This window comes from Glycine max, chromosome 11 (genome assembly GCF_000004515.6).
Source record: "Glycine max cultivar Williams 82 chromosome 11, Glycine_max_v4.0, whole genome shotgun sequence".
In the NCBI taxonomy this organism is placed as follows: Eukaryota; Viridiplantae; Streptophyta; class Magnoliopsida; order Fabales; family Fabaceae; genus Glycine; species Glycine max.
Window position 1 is genome coordinate 2,940,977 of NC_038247.2, and position 15,396 is coordinate 2,956,372.

General features: G+C 34.6%; 1 protein-coding gene across 1 annotated transcript; it reads right to left on the reverse strand.

The window, feature by feature from the left end:
- Positions 1-1,588: 1,588 nt before the first annotated feature.
- On the reverse strand, positions 1,589-14,183 carry LOC100793750 (regulator of nonsense transcripts 1 homolog). The gene is made up of 29 exons (XM_006590532.4): positions 13,410-14,183; positions 10,198-10,449; positions 9,943-10,113; positions 9,772-9,822; positions 9,522-9,614; positions 9,284-9,379; positions 8,594-8,644; positions 8,393-8,511; positions 7,760-7,868; positions 7,164-7,286; positions 7,014-7,085; positions 6,858-6,929; positions 6,646-6,712; positions 6,062-6,204; positions 5,903-5,974; positions 5,700-5,828; positions 5,361-5,516; positions 5,080-5,193; positions 4,900-4,998; positions 4,744-4,821; positions 4,481-4,615; positions 4,151-4,225; positions 3,886-4,006; positions 3,277-3,647; positions 3,113-3,175; positions 2,953-3,024; positions 2,647-2,778; positions 2,436-2,555; positions 1,589-2,273 (listed from the first exon to the last, which is right to left on the reverse strand). The coding sequence occupies exons 1-29, from the start codon at positions 13,935-13,937 to the stop codon at positions 2,151-2,153; spliced, it is 3,807 nt and encodes a 1,268-aa protein (XP_006590595.1). The 5' UTR covers positions 13,938-14,183; the 3' UTR covers positions 1,589-2,150.
- Positions 14,184-15,396: the final 1,213 nt, after the last annotated feature.

The following is a 15,396-nucleotide window of genomic DNA, read 5'->3' on the forward strand; positions in this document are numbered from 1 at the left end:
AGATTAAATTTATTTTAATAAAATATTAAACAGATTTAAAATTTATAGACTTAATCTTCATGATGAATTTTTTTAATCAAATAGTTAAATTAATAACTTTTATTTTGTACAAATATTTATTAATAAGAGGCTATATTACTAATTTATTTAATTAGTTCAATTTATTTTTTTACTGTTAAAAAAATGCATTATTTCTTTAATTTTTAAGATTGATATAATACCTTTTAACATCCAATTATGAAAAGCAAATTTTTTGTATATATGCCACGATAATAAAAAAATAAAAAATTGACGCCTTGTTCTCATATCCAATGTGTTCTTCGACCCGAACCCGAAGGGAGCACTGTCCGAAACGCTGAAAAGAGTGTACCTCACTGTGTTGGTCCTGTTGGCAAACTAGGCCTTTGGGATATAAACCTCATAAGGAGGACCCAAACGGGAATCAAACTTTGACTTTTGTGTTATTAACATGACACTCTAACCAATTGAGCTAATAGATCAATTATATTATAAAATAATTAATATTATTATATATAAAACTAAAATTTTTAATGTATATTTAATGTGCATGTAAATTTAGATAATAATTTTTGTTACAATTAATTTTGATATAATAATTAATATATTTACATATATGAATTTTTATGAAACCTATGATTTTTATTTAAAATTTATATATGTAAAAAAAATACATTATTAGATTAAAAAACACATTAATAAATTTATATTAATAAATCTATGATTTTTATTTACAATGTATATAGGTAAACAAATTAATTATTAAATCAAAATCAATTGTTATAAAATTTATTATTTAAATTTATATACACACTAAATATACATTAAAAATTTTAATATTACATATATCAACATTAATTATTTTATAACATAAATGACCTATTAGTTCAATTGGTCAGAAAGTCATAGATTTAATTTCTATGGATCATTAATTTTAAATTAATTTGTAAAATATTTTTGGAAAAAAAAAATCAAATGAGCCACTTACGGATTTAACAATCCGTGTCAGTTTAAAACGAAAATCACACTATTATGCTGGATGTATCAACAATTGTGCTGAGTGAGCATAACAACAACCCAAAGGTCTAAATGCTTTGCGCTTGAGGCTTCGTCTTGAAATCAGCTGACAGGACAAGTTCCCATTATAAGAAAGACGGACCAACTTTCTTTGTACTGATTCTACGTTGTTTATTCCTTTCGCGCTTGTACCACTGTGTTACTAAACTTTTGTGGACAATGCAGCAGCTGCTAATCATTAATCGCAAACTGCATTTCATACTAATTTGAAATTACTGTTTCGGAGCCTTTGTATTCATAAAAATTATCTTAAAAATTCATTAGGAAGGGATTCCCTATCACTTTTCTAGTCCAGTGTCTCCGGTCGATGTAATTTGTATAAATACGAGAATCGTCTCAACTAACGATACATCATTACATATCACCCATTGAGGACAGTAGACATCTTCAGATTTGTAACTTCCAACTCCAGTTAGCTATTAACCAGGAGATTAAAAATCTCTGCGTAATTACTACTCAAAGCACTCAGATGTTGCACTTATAAGATAACTAATTTACAAGGAAACAATTATCACACCTTTATATGCCACAGAAAATTACGAGTGGCAATAGTTGCATAATATAACTTGTGTCTATAATATCGAGTTGAAAAATTACATGTCAGGAAGAGCTGAAAGGGTTCACCGCATCCCTGCCTTCTGTACAATAATAACTTCCTTGGCGATGATTGGTGCCGTATGGATTACTATATTCAGTATTTCACCGACATGTAAACTGCCCCTTCTGCTTCAAGATCGAAACCCTTTCGACAAAACCATTCCATGTAATGCTTTCTCGAACAATTTCACCTTAATCCCAAACAATACAAAACTTCAGTACGGTAAAGGGGGTTATCTTATCAATTTTCAGCCCGGGATGCGCCTGCTTGTATCTTCGTAATGCCCCAAACTTCCATCAACTGAAATCATATATACCAATTCCTCGATATAGCTATCCCAAGGCAATCCTTCGGATGTCACATGCAAACGTATTTCAGCACAAAAGACAGGCACAAACCCAGTTGCTGATTGCAAAGACTATAACCCATCAAAGCCACATTAAGCTCCTAAAGTTCCTCAAACGTTATAGTGGATTTTCTGATTTTGGGAGTTCTGAGCCTGAGGCTGCTGTTGGGTAGCCTGCATGTTAAGCGGCTGTGTGTTGTAGTGAGCAAAAGGTTGGGAGTAAAGAGAATTCATCTGCAAAAATAAAACAGAATTTACCAGAGGAAAAGATATGTGTTGAGTAAATCAAAACAGGAATGAAATAAAAGTTCCTAAAATCAATCAGTAAAACAACCACAGCCTTTCAATTTCTGTAATTATTGCTCTTATAATAAAAAGCTTGGAACTAACAGAAACCTGGGACTGAAGAGGGTTGGCATTTGCCACACTGAAATGGCTCTGTGTTGCATCATCTTGCAAGGGATCACTGAACCCCACCTGAGTGAAAAGGCCTTGTGATCCATGGCCCATGTAGTCCTGTGAATTAAGAGATAGAAAATTAGAACATTAAGGACATGGCAACCAAAATCAATGGGGAATATGCTCATTACTAGCAAACTTCAACAACCTGTGACATAAAGTCGTTTCCAGAACCAAAGCGAGAATATCCAGCTTGAGAATTCTGGTTAAGAAAATTCCCTGGGAATCCACCTTGTGCTCCTTGTGTAGCATAATCAACAGCATATCCACTTTGAGAAGCCTTAAGTTGGTCCAAGTGTCAGTAGGAAAAAAAACAAATGGACATGAACATCTAACTAATATGTTTAAACAAAAGGAATAACAAAGCCATGCACCCTGATTTGCTGATAAACAAGGCTAGTTTACATCTAAAGAACAAATATAGTATGTACAATATTAACATTAATTCACAAACCTGCGTAGAGAAATCAGTGACATTATACGGAACATGAGATCCCTGGCTTTTGAAGTCATCGCCCAAGAAGTCCTGATGATAATTTTAAAACAAAATGAACAAAAATGAGCCAATTTTGCATTGAAACAAAACCAAGCTTCTACCAAGTCACAGTAAGTACCTGGGACATTCCAGGCATAGAAAATTGATCACGAAATGATTGGCCAGCCCCTTGAACATGCATCTATTATCCACAGGAAAAATATAGTCATAACCCAGACAGGAAAAAAAATGACAAGGACATGAAGATAGAGTACATGAAGTTTGTACAATGAAAGTACATACATTGTTGGCAAACCCAGGTTGGGATAATGGACCACCAACAGATGGCTGGCTGTTGGGATTCTCTAGAGCAGGGAAGTTAAATGTAGATCCAATAGGCTGTTGGGTGCCTTGTTGATGAGGTAGATGATTGCCAATTGGAGGAGCACCAGAATTACCTCTCCCAGCCCCAAAACCTCGACTCCCTGGAGATGGAACATGAGGAACTGCCCCAACAGGTCCATGAACAGCCCCACGAGATGGAATGGCATATGGTTGAGATTGGGGACCACCATGAAAATGAGGCAAGGGAACCCTTGGCACAGGAGGATATCCAGCAGGATGCACTCCAGGCTTATGAGTTCCATTTGGTGGACCAGGAGGTATATAAGATCCTACAGTTCAAAGAAAAAAATAGTCATCATAGATCTAAGTGATCAAAATATCAAAAGCTCCAGAAGGCGGAAGGTGTAGGAAATGACAAGAACTTGAAAAAGACCACTAGACCTTCGAAAAGTTCTAAACTACAGTTTTTTTATTGGGACCATAAAGACATACCAAAGACCACAAGGATATACTAGTGTATTCATGAAAAACAAAAACACCCTATCCAACAAATTATAAATTACATACCCCTTCCTCGACTGCTCCTCCGATCTGAACTTGTGCCAGCACCAGATCCAACGTTACCAAAATTATCATTAGATGCAATTCCAGGTCCACCCCCATAAAAAAGCCTTCGTTCATTGTAAATCTGCATTAAAACAGTCATGACATAGATATGTAATATTCTCAAAAAACAAATTCCTCGCTACAAAAGCACTACACTGAAAGCATTAACACCCTACCACAATCACAAAAAACTTAAATCAACACTATCTAATCCTTTAACACCTACCTTCTTGGGTTTCTGGAACTGAACCATACTTTGCTTCAAGTTATTTAAAGGCCCTTCAACTAAGCACTCATGCTCCTGTTTAGAAAGTGGGGAAGAAAAGATCAGCTTTTTTAGAAAACAAAACAACACTACAGAAAAGAAATTGATATGAAATCACTATTATTATTATTATGAGAGAACTTTTAATGATGAATCATAGACGGGCAGTTAAAAAAAATCAGAATTCTGCAACTAGCAAAAACATTTCAAATTATCTTCTGGTTCTTGCTAGACCAGCACATTTTTTATGAAATCAATAGCACCAGCAGTAAAATCTCAAAACGCATGTACCTTGTAGTGAGTCAATAAACTATTCCATAGAGGCTGCTTGCTCAAAACTTTAGGGTTTCCCAAAATAACAATGCCATATCTTGCTCGTGTCAAAGCAACGTTGAGCCTCCTAGGATCATTCAGGAATCCAATGCCCTACATGAGGTATAGAAGTCAAATTCAGGAATCCATTGATCACTCAAATTCTTGATAATGGCTCAAAATGCAGATATTTGCAGCATGCAAACTTTGAAAAGCCAAAAACAAAGAATAAGGTGTTCAACCTGATGTTCATTACTTCTAACACAAGACAGAATGATGTAGTCTTTCTCCCTTCCTTGAAAGGAATCAACACTAGCAACCTGAAAAGAATAAAACTCATGTAGCAGCTGCAACAAGGACAGAGATTGCATATAGAAATCAAGATAACTGTCTCAAACCTCAATCTCCTTGTAAAGCTGCTGCCTGAGAGCACCATTTCTTGACATATAGTTCACAATATAAGCCCTTTGCCCCTCATAAGGTGTTATCACACCAATCTGTTTTAACATTTCACAAGAATATTAATATTAACACTAAAAGTGTCAGTGTAAACCCATTTGTTACAGTTCAAAAAATACCTGACTTGGAACCACACCACTTTTTAAGAAAGTAGTTACAATCTTTTCAACATTTGCAGCCTCAGTCCTATTTAAATAAGATGTTCCACTAGCACTTATCTCTTCTTGTCCCATCTAGTAAACAGTTAGGCAAATAATTAAAGAAAGTTGAAAGAAAAACACATGGGACAACAAGGGCCCAACATGAAAAGAACAAAAAATTTGACACGATGTCTGTGGATGATGATGGAAATATTTCAACAAGAAAGAAAACAATATTTGCATACATGTATTTACAGTACCTGAACATAAAAAAACATGGGACGGTTTGGCACTGGCCAAGGAAAATCAATTCCGGAAGATTGTCTTTCATTAACAGTGACTCCATTTTGCAGGGTGCCTTCATAGAAGCTGTTTGAGGGAAATTCTGAAAGGCATGGATGCATACGATACTGAACCTGTTTGAGACAATAAAACAAAAAATTCTTAAAAGTTTTTGTAGTGAACAAAATTAGAAAAATAGCCAAACAAAAGTCACAATGGGATATTACAAGCCTGGATAAAACAATGAAAAAACCTAGGGTATGGATATCATAGCAGGTAGTTAGTAATTTTTCCATGAGACCTACAACATCCTTTACCTGCAACCTAATTGGTTTGACACCAAGTAGAACAAGGCGTTCAAAAAGTGACTGTGCTAACCCAGCACGGGCTGCTTTCTTGCACATAATAACTGGACCAAGCTGACAATGATCACCAACAAGAACAACCTAAACAGAAACATCTTGTTAAAACATTGATGATCTAGGAGCACACAACTGCAAGTGCATATTTGAAAAAATACCTGCTTTGCTCCAAGAACCAAGGGTATAAGGCACTCGGGTTCAGTTGCTTGAGTGGACTCATCAATAAGTACCTGAGGAAAATAATATAATAATGTCGAACAGTGTAAAAAGTGATCAAGAATGTGACAATTATACATTGCAAGTACAAGTATGTCAACCTGACGGAACCTAAAATTTGCAAGCCGAGGATCTCCAGCACCAACACATGTACAGCAGATCACATCAGCACTCTGAGAAATCTCCCTTTCTGTTGCTCGCTTAAGTGCTTTGTATTTTTTCTCATCACTGCTGGAAAGTTCGCCTGAAATATGAGTCAACAAAATAATCATCATTTTTAACTCTCATACATATTAGCCTCACCCAGTACAAGTTAAAACATAGCATCATCTGTAACAAATAACAGAACATCGGAAGGCAGAAAGAGAAATTTCTTTTATATGGGGAGAACAAAATATAAACCTAGATCATTATAACACTTGCCTAGCAGCAAAAGCACTATTTCTATTTATTTTCTCAACAGATAAAGTGAAGATTCAAGAAGATTGATGACATCTCTCTTTCCTAGATACTAGAAATGCAAACAGGATTACTGTAAATTTCTTGGATAAAAAGAGATGTATGAAATTTAACTAAATTAATTAGGCTATAACATAAAATGCATACAAATCAACCATACTAAGTCTGCAAATCAGGTAATATTTCTAAGTTTGAGTAGCTTTTTGAGCAAAAATGGCACCCTGACCTTGTTCATCCTTCAGCTGTTGTAACTTATGAAGTTCGCTCTTGTCTGATGTGTCAAGATGTCGAACCTGCAAGAGACACCATTTACATTCACATGCATCATGCAGTGGTTCATAATTTCAAATGCATCACTAAAGATGGAAAATAATCAAAGTATACAGCATTTGGCCATGATATGAAAAGAATATAAGTCAAAGTAAATGCAACACTAACCTGATAGTGGAGAGTTAAATGCTCAACGGGAGAACTCACAGCTTCCCTTGACTTTGCGCAAAGCCTCACAACCTTAAATGAAAGATATGTATTACACAGGAGCTTCACTATTTTCATATATAACCAACTCATGAACAGAACAAACAGCGACTATACCTTTAATCCAGTAGCACTTATCTTTTCAGCTAGCTGGTCCACAGCTACATTACTGGGAGCACAAACCAAAACCTGAAAAATAAATTGAGAATCAGGAATAAATGAATAAACACAACACAAATGATATCTAGAAAAGTTTTAAGAACATACCTGCCCCTGGCCTTGCTTGGCCATGTGATATACAAGTGCTGCAGATGTTACGGTCTTACCAGTTCCAGGTGGTCCTTGAATCAAACTAATAGGCCTCTGAAGCACACTCTTGACAGCAAAAACCTGCAAGCATAGGTGATCAGTGAACAGAAGATTATTTTATAATGTTGCATCTCATACAAAATGATACAGTAAGGTTACAAGGCATTTCTCCAGTTTTATTCAGGTTTTTAATCCTTGAGTCAAAATATATCTTTAACAAAAACATTGTTAAAATACAAATATACAATGTTAACATAATAGTTTATTAGAGAAAAAAATAATTGAATTATACAATTTTCTCTTTCTTTTATTTAAAGCACTGTTTCCTCATCCAATTCGAACATCCAAGTAAAGGCAAAGACAGTATCATATATTTCGATTACAATCCCCCCCTCACAAAATGTTCTCTCCCACCTCCTAAAGCATACTCCCTAAAGCAGCAGATAATCTGCTAACTGCCATGGAATATAGCAGGAAAAAACAGACCAATATCAAACATATTAGCACGAAAATCACAAATCAATTAACATATATCTGAAGAAACAACAGCATACTTGAGATGCATTCAGCTCTGGAAGCCCGGGTGCACCAAAGCGACGAGGCAGGGCATTACGCACCATTTGAACCTCAACTTCATGACCCAATAAGTGATGGTAAATATACCTAAATATTGATCAGAAATTGTCAAATTTTCAGATAAACAAAGTGCACCGCACAATTGAAACAAAATCATAACCTCTATTATTTAAAGATCCCTCAATTAGTTAAAACAAAAATAACCCTGGTGCAATGCTATTTCCATTATAGAGATGTTCCCTTACAAGTTTATGCTGCAGTATAACTTTAACCTCACAACTGGCTCCAAAATCATCCAAAAAACACATGACACTCACTCACGTATCATAAAAGATGCTTATCTAACAAAACCATATCATAAAAAGATTTTAAAAAAATGCAATTTATAATGTCCCTTTACTAGCCCATTCCTTAGTACACTGAAATTAATAGCAACAAATAGAACTACAGCCAAGTCCCTTGTCATGTTTGATAATAAAAATACAACCCTGAGCATGGCAATCTTCAATTTCGGTGAAAAAACAAAGGAAGGACAAAAATAACATAAAAAGAAACGGAGGAATACAAGGCATCCACCTGATGTCATAAAACTTAATCATTGGCCAACTTACCCACTAACACTTGTCTCATCCACAGCAAAGGTTTTCATAGCTCCCTGCATCCTATCAAAACTTGTACTTTTCCAGACAAAATCAACACTGAAACCATGGTTAACATCAACTGGAACCCCCTGCAAATAACAAGGGCAATGAGCACAAGGCACAGATAATTGAAGGCACAATATAAGCATCACAAACTAATGCTAAATTCACCTGATTAGCACGAAGCTCCAGTGCAACCTCCTCTTGTGCAGTTAGCTTAATCTGAAAATAGAATATAAAGCATCTTACACAGCATATAATGGAATAATATAAATAAAGTGCTAACATAATATATCTATAAAATCATACACATTATTCCATATAAGTTGCACGCATACACTAAACAAGTGAACAATAAAACAAAATAACATATAGCAGTCAATAATGCTTCCTTTACATCTAAAAAAGGAGATAATGGGCATTGGGCCATGGTTGAAAGATAATTGGATCTATGTATGAGATACGCTAGAGAGAAAGGTTTCAATACTTTATTTAACCATTGGTCTACCAATCTTTCGGAGTCCTTTGGTTAATTTGTATTGTCTCCTTTTGTGGTGGGGTTTTGTTGGGTTTTCGTTTTTTTGGAAGGTGGCACCTTAGGTGTCTTGTATCTGATCTCTTCAGTACCTCTGGTACTGTTCTGTTTATTAATATTATATATATTTTTGCCTTCCAAAAAAAAAAGTACAATTTTCATTATCTGAAAATAGTTTTCTTCATTATGTTTATTGGCCCGTTTTTTGCCAAAAGTTGATCAACAGTTTTCCGAACAGCATGGGGACAATAAGTGAGAATTAAGAAAACCAGGGACTTTGATTAATTAATACTAGAGAACTAGAGAAAAATAAAATCCATACATACCACGTGACCCACTGACTGCCATGCAGGATGAGCAGCATCACCAGAATAACGCAATCGTAATTCATCACCAGGCACAAGCCGCAACTCGTTATCTTCCTACAATATGGGACATCGTTGTTTATCAATTAATAGAAAAATAAAAAATAATAAAGAAAAGATTGAATACAAGCTATGAAGAACATAAGACAAGATACTGAATAAGATGTACAACAATAGCAATAAGCAAAAGATACAGCACCTTTGGAAATACAAAGTATGCAACACGCTTCTTATTAAGACCAATATCCCATCGGATAGTGACATTGTCCTTGCTTTGTGATTCCTTCATCATCTACATCAACACAACATATAATACACAGTAAAAACATAACACAAGATAAGAGGAAAAGGTAAAGCAATAAGAGATACATGCAGGAAAAAAAAGAGAAAACGCAAAGTAGCTATTATATGATAGAATGTATTACAGTGGAGTAAAGAACAAATATTACCTTATCATAATCGGCTTCAAGCTTAATAAGAGGAGCAAATACATTTTGATACTGAGACAATGAGACAAGAAATGTAATAAATAAGACTCAAGTGTATACGATAAAATTGTGACAGACTCCACATACTACATATGTAAAACATTAAAAAGCCATCCTGATTCCTGAACACACCTGATATGCATCTTCATATTTCAAAGCCACGGACTGAGGTTCATCATCTACACCAGGCTTCTCAAGGTCCTCAAAAGAAGCATCAGGATTTGTCTTCCACAACTCTTCCACCTTATTTATTTGCTGTGCACTTATTTGGCGAGCCCTTAACTGCTCCTGTTCAGATGGGATCTGCAGCAGAAAACAAGATGTTTTGAAGACAGATGGACAAAACATATAATATTAAATTAATTAATACAAAGGAAACATGGTAACCTTGACAAGCCACTGCAAGAAACACCTATCATCAATCAAGGGGCACCATTGACTAAGGTCCCAATTCATGTCCTTCAAGGCATTAACACTCAAGCAAGGTTCACGACAAAGAAGGACGACTACACTTTCCGTCTTTGCAGAAATAAATCCAAGAAGAAACACATTACGACATCCACAATTGTAGCATTCAAGAATTGTTTCTCCCAACGGACTATCTTTGTGTAGGCAGACTTCCTTGTGTTTAGCCCGAACCTACATTTAAAAAAGAAACAAACAAAAGTAAGCAACATTTGCTCACAAAGACCAATATATATTCTCGTCATTACGCATAACAGCAAGAAAATAAAAGACTCATCACTTATTAGACAAATAAACACATTTTTTATATAAAAAACAATGGTAAAGTTTGAACCCAAATTCATAAGTGTATCTATTATCTACCCACTCAGCCAAAAATAAAAGACTGGTTTATTCTAAAAAATTATAAATTCATGAACTAAAACTTAAGAAAACCAGGAATGAATAATGAAAGATATAATAGAATAGGAGAGAAAAATTAGAAGAGACAAAGGAGACAGCACAGATACAAATAATATTGTTATTTCTATGTTTATGGTTTTCTAGCTTTCCTCAGTGGGGCACCAATCACCTCCCATCCCCGGTTTTTATTTTTAAGTCAGACTAAACCAAGCTTAGAGTAGAGTGTTTAAAAGAGATAAATGAGAGAATAATGTTTTCTTATTCATAAGAAAAATAATAATTAAAGGAACATAAGTAGGTAGGTGCCATACAAGCAAATGCATAGATTAATTTTTTTGCCCTTCACTTAGCTGGTTTTCTTTGATTTTTGCAACATAAGAAATTCTACAAGTGTAACTACCATATAGTCATAAAATATATAGTATACATGACAGACAAACTTGAATAACAGATTCAAACCATGGTTATTAAAATCCCACTCACACTACTACATCAGATTACAACTGTCTGGCAATACTAATTACAAAGAGAATAGCAAAATGGCACTGAATCATAGCCCAAAACACTAAAAAGCTGCATCTGAAATGATGGCTTAAACAACTCAGACTATTAAGAAAATAACTATTTCAGGGGTTATTTTCTGTTGGGTCACACCAGTTTGGATCTGGCCGAGCCAAAACAAAATACCTCCCCCCCCCCCCCCAAGAAATCTAAGAGCAAAAATCTACTACAAATGTCAAATAGGACGTTTTTGGGTGAAAACCCAAAAAAATGCTACAACTGCCAACTACATCTCCTATTGAATCTGTTGTATGTGCCTTTTTATTACTTACTATTATTTTTTGAATTCAACAACAAAATATTAAGAATACATACATAACTAACATTGTTAAATTAAGTATTGTCTCTTGTTTTATAAGAGCACAAGTCTTTTAAATAGGACGTTTTTGGGTGAAAACCCAAAAAAAAATGCTACAACTGCCAACTACATCTCCTATTGAATCTGTTGTATGTGCCTTATTTATTACTTACTATTATTTTTTGAATTCAACAACAGAATATTAAGAATACATAACTAACATTGTTAAATTAAGTATTGTCTCTTGTTTTATAAGAGCACAAGTCTTTTATTTTATGCTTAAAACCAATTTAGCATTTATTGTCATATTTTATGATAATTCATGATTTAATAAAGGCAAAATTGCAAATTTGATCCCTCTATTTGTCTCAGAATTGGATTTTGATCTCTCTATAATTTAATTCACGAATTTAGTCCCCTAGTTTTTTTGCAATCCTGTTATTTCAGTCCCCAACCCCAAAATTGGACGTTGACTGTCAATTGCTTACCTTAACCGCCACGTGTCACACTTTTATTGAACGTTGACCGCCATGTATCATGTTTTTATTGGAGGTTGACGTTAATTAGGTGCACAAAATTAACGTCCAATAAAAGCACAACACGTGACAGTCAACGTCCAATAAAAGCGTGACACATGTCAGTCAACATCCAATAAAAGTGTGACATGTGATAGTCAAGGCAAACAATTAACAGTCAACATCCAAATTCGGGGTTGGGGACTGAAATAACGGGATTGCAAAAAACTGGACGACTAAATTCGCGAATTAAATTATAGGGGAACTAGAATAGAATTCTGAGACAAAATAGGGGACCAAATTTGCAATTTTGCCTTTAATAAAAACAATCCTTCAAATGTGGAAATATGATATATCTCAATAAGGCAACTATGCTCGAGAGAACTTGGTCTAACAGAAAAAAAAGGTGAATATAAACTAATTATAATGATAAAAACAAATAAAATGCATATGCGACAGCCACATCAGGAATTTAACTCAACTCTTGAAGACAAGGGAAAAGGGGGAAAACTTCAATTTGCTTTCCATTTTGTTCTTATTGTAACTATTATGTTGACTTCTTCATCTAAAGTCATTATTATATTAAAACGCAATCAATCACCAAGGTTATGTTTGATTTGCTGGTGGGGAGTTCCAAACTTGAAGAGGAAACCCATTTTGGTGGCATGTTTGGTTATAGTATGTTTGCATATGAAAACTTTGCCTGAAAACTCAAGTTTTACAGAAGACTTGGATTATTTATGCGAACTTTGATGAAAATGTGATAGGGGCCACTCAACTAACTTTAAGTTTTTCAAATAATTAATTACTATCTCGACAGAATAGATCCATACATCATTTCATGCTTAAGAACAAGCAAGCACTACCCTTCTATATTTGGGGAACCTGGTATATCTTGTCATACTCGTGTTTTGAACCCAATAGGTAAGAACCCTCAAGCCTCATACGAGGTACATAACCATAGCCCACAAGCCAGATATCTTCTCGCTCAAAGACTCTATTTTTTTATCAGCATGGATTAAAATTTTAAATAACATGAAGAATCACGCACTACTTCCACAAACATGCACGCTAGTTATTCCACCAAAATATCAAGGATTTCATATAAACAATCTGATTTCGAGTAGTGCATGAATATCTTCAATCCTCCCCGCTTATTCACCCAAAATTTGAATGAAATCATTAAAAGACCAAGGCTTCTAAGTTTTCAAATGTCACTACCACAGGCCACACCATTACCGTACCCTTACTCCTCAATTTCTAAACACGCAACCCCACCACTAAACAAAACACAAGGAACAACAAGTCCAAAAATCACACAGCACAATAAACGGCAAATGCAGCGACAAAAAACTAACCAGGTGATTGACGATATGCGATCCAGAAGTGTTCCCCCGAGAATTACAGAACCACTTGCGACAAGAAGGCACATTGCACCTCACAACACACGCGGGATTGGAAACCCCGCAATACCGGCAAGCGTGTTCAGTGAAATCCCCTTTCCCATACTCATAGTTATCATCATCACCGGTGTCCTCGAAATTCAATCCGCTCATCCCCGCCGCGAGCGCATCCACCATCTGGCTGCTGTTCCCGCCACCACCGCTCCCCGACCGGCCGCCCTTTGTGGCACTCCCGGGAGCCGCGGAGACAGGCGAGGTATCTGATTGGTGATCAGAACCGCCTCCCCCGCCGCCGCCTCGCTCCGACGGGTCCGCGAGCGAATCAGACGGCGTTGGCCACGCAACCGGCGACCTAATCGGGTCGCGGAACTCGGGATAGTCGAAATCCTCGCCCTGCGTGTTGAACTCGAGAAAGGTGTAGGCGTCGTTGCCGGTGTCGGGTTGCGAAGCGGTCTCGAAAAGATTGTTCTGTTGCGAGTCCATTATTAGGGTTTGCCGAATCGAGAAGAGGAGCTTGCGATCTTTTGGAGTGTCGGAATTAGGGTTTTAAGCGAGCGCTGTGTGTTGGTTGGGGGTGGGAATGTGGAAAGGATTGTGAATTTTTGTGATTAGGGTTAGGGTTGGGTGTGGAGAAGGGAAAGAAGAGGAAATATAGAAGTTAGGAGGAGAGAGAAGAGAAACAACACTCGAGATGGATGAAAGTGAGAGAGACACATAATAGACAAGGTGAGCGTATGCGCGCCAGTGTGTACAACTACTTTATACATATTCAAGGATCATACGTATTCACTGCTCGCGTGAGCTTTCCACTCTCTCCACACTTCTCACGTGTCATCTATTATTGTTAAATTCTTATTTTTAATTATTAATAATCTAGTATTAATATTACTATAATATACATTGAAATGCATGATTAGTTTTAACTCTTTTAATTATAACTTTAATATTTTTTTTCTTTTCTCCTATATGAAGGTACATTTTATATATTATCTGTAATTAGTTAAAATATTCTCTCTGAATTATTTTAAAAATTATCCTCCTTTTTATCTACATATTTGATTTTGTTAATTATTAAAAAAGTTTAATTTATCATTTTATTATCTATATCTCTACATTAAAATTTTAATACTTCTCTTTAAAGATTTAAAAATATGAAAATATTTTAGATAATCATTTTATGGTCAATTCCGTAACAAAATATATGAAATTAAAAACATCTTTAAATATATATTTTTTCTTGTAGAATTAGATATTTCATGTTTTTTTAGAAATAACTAAAATTATGTTCAATTAAGCAAATATATTATGGTTGCAAAGTCTATATATATCACATAAATTAATCATTATAAAAATAAATAAAAAAGTTTATATTTTTAAATATTTTATTTAGTATAAATTATAATTGAGTTAATCTTAAACAGTATATTTAGAATATTGATTAACAAAATTAATATTTTTGATAGAAAAACATTTTTAAAACTAACCATTAACAAATAATGTTTGTGGATGATAAAATATTAAAATATTTAATATTTCGAGTTTAAGGAGTTAAGAATTATTCATGTTAGCTAGTTAGGGATGCATTTAATTAGGACTTTAAAAGAATTTTAATTTTTTTTTATAAAACAATTGTACACTCAATCAATAATTTTAAATAATATAAGTAATTTGTGTGATATTCAATTGAAACTATCATCATTTTTTAAAGAGAACAATAAAATTTGATGATATTCTATTAAGATTTTTTTTCACCTTATAAAAAAATATCATGGTATTCAAAAACAACAAATTTTGATACATTATTTTTTAGGATACTTTTCTTTTGACATCATTCGTTTTTTGTTCTAATGTTTTCTCCCTTCACACATTATTTTTTCGTTTGACCCTGAGAAATTACACATAACATTAGAATTGTTCTTATCTTTAGTATCATAATGGGGTT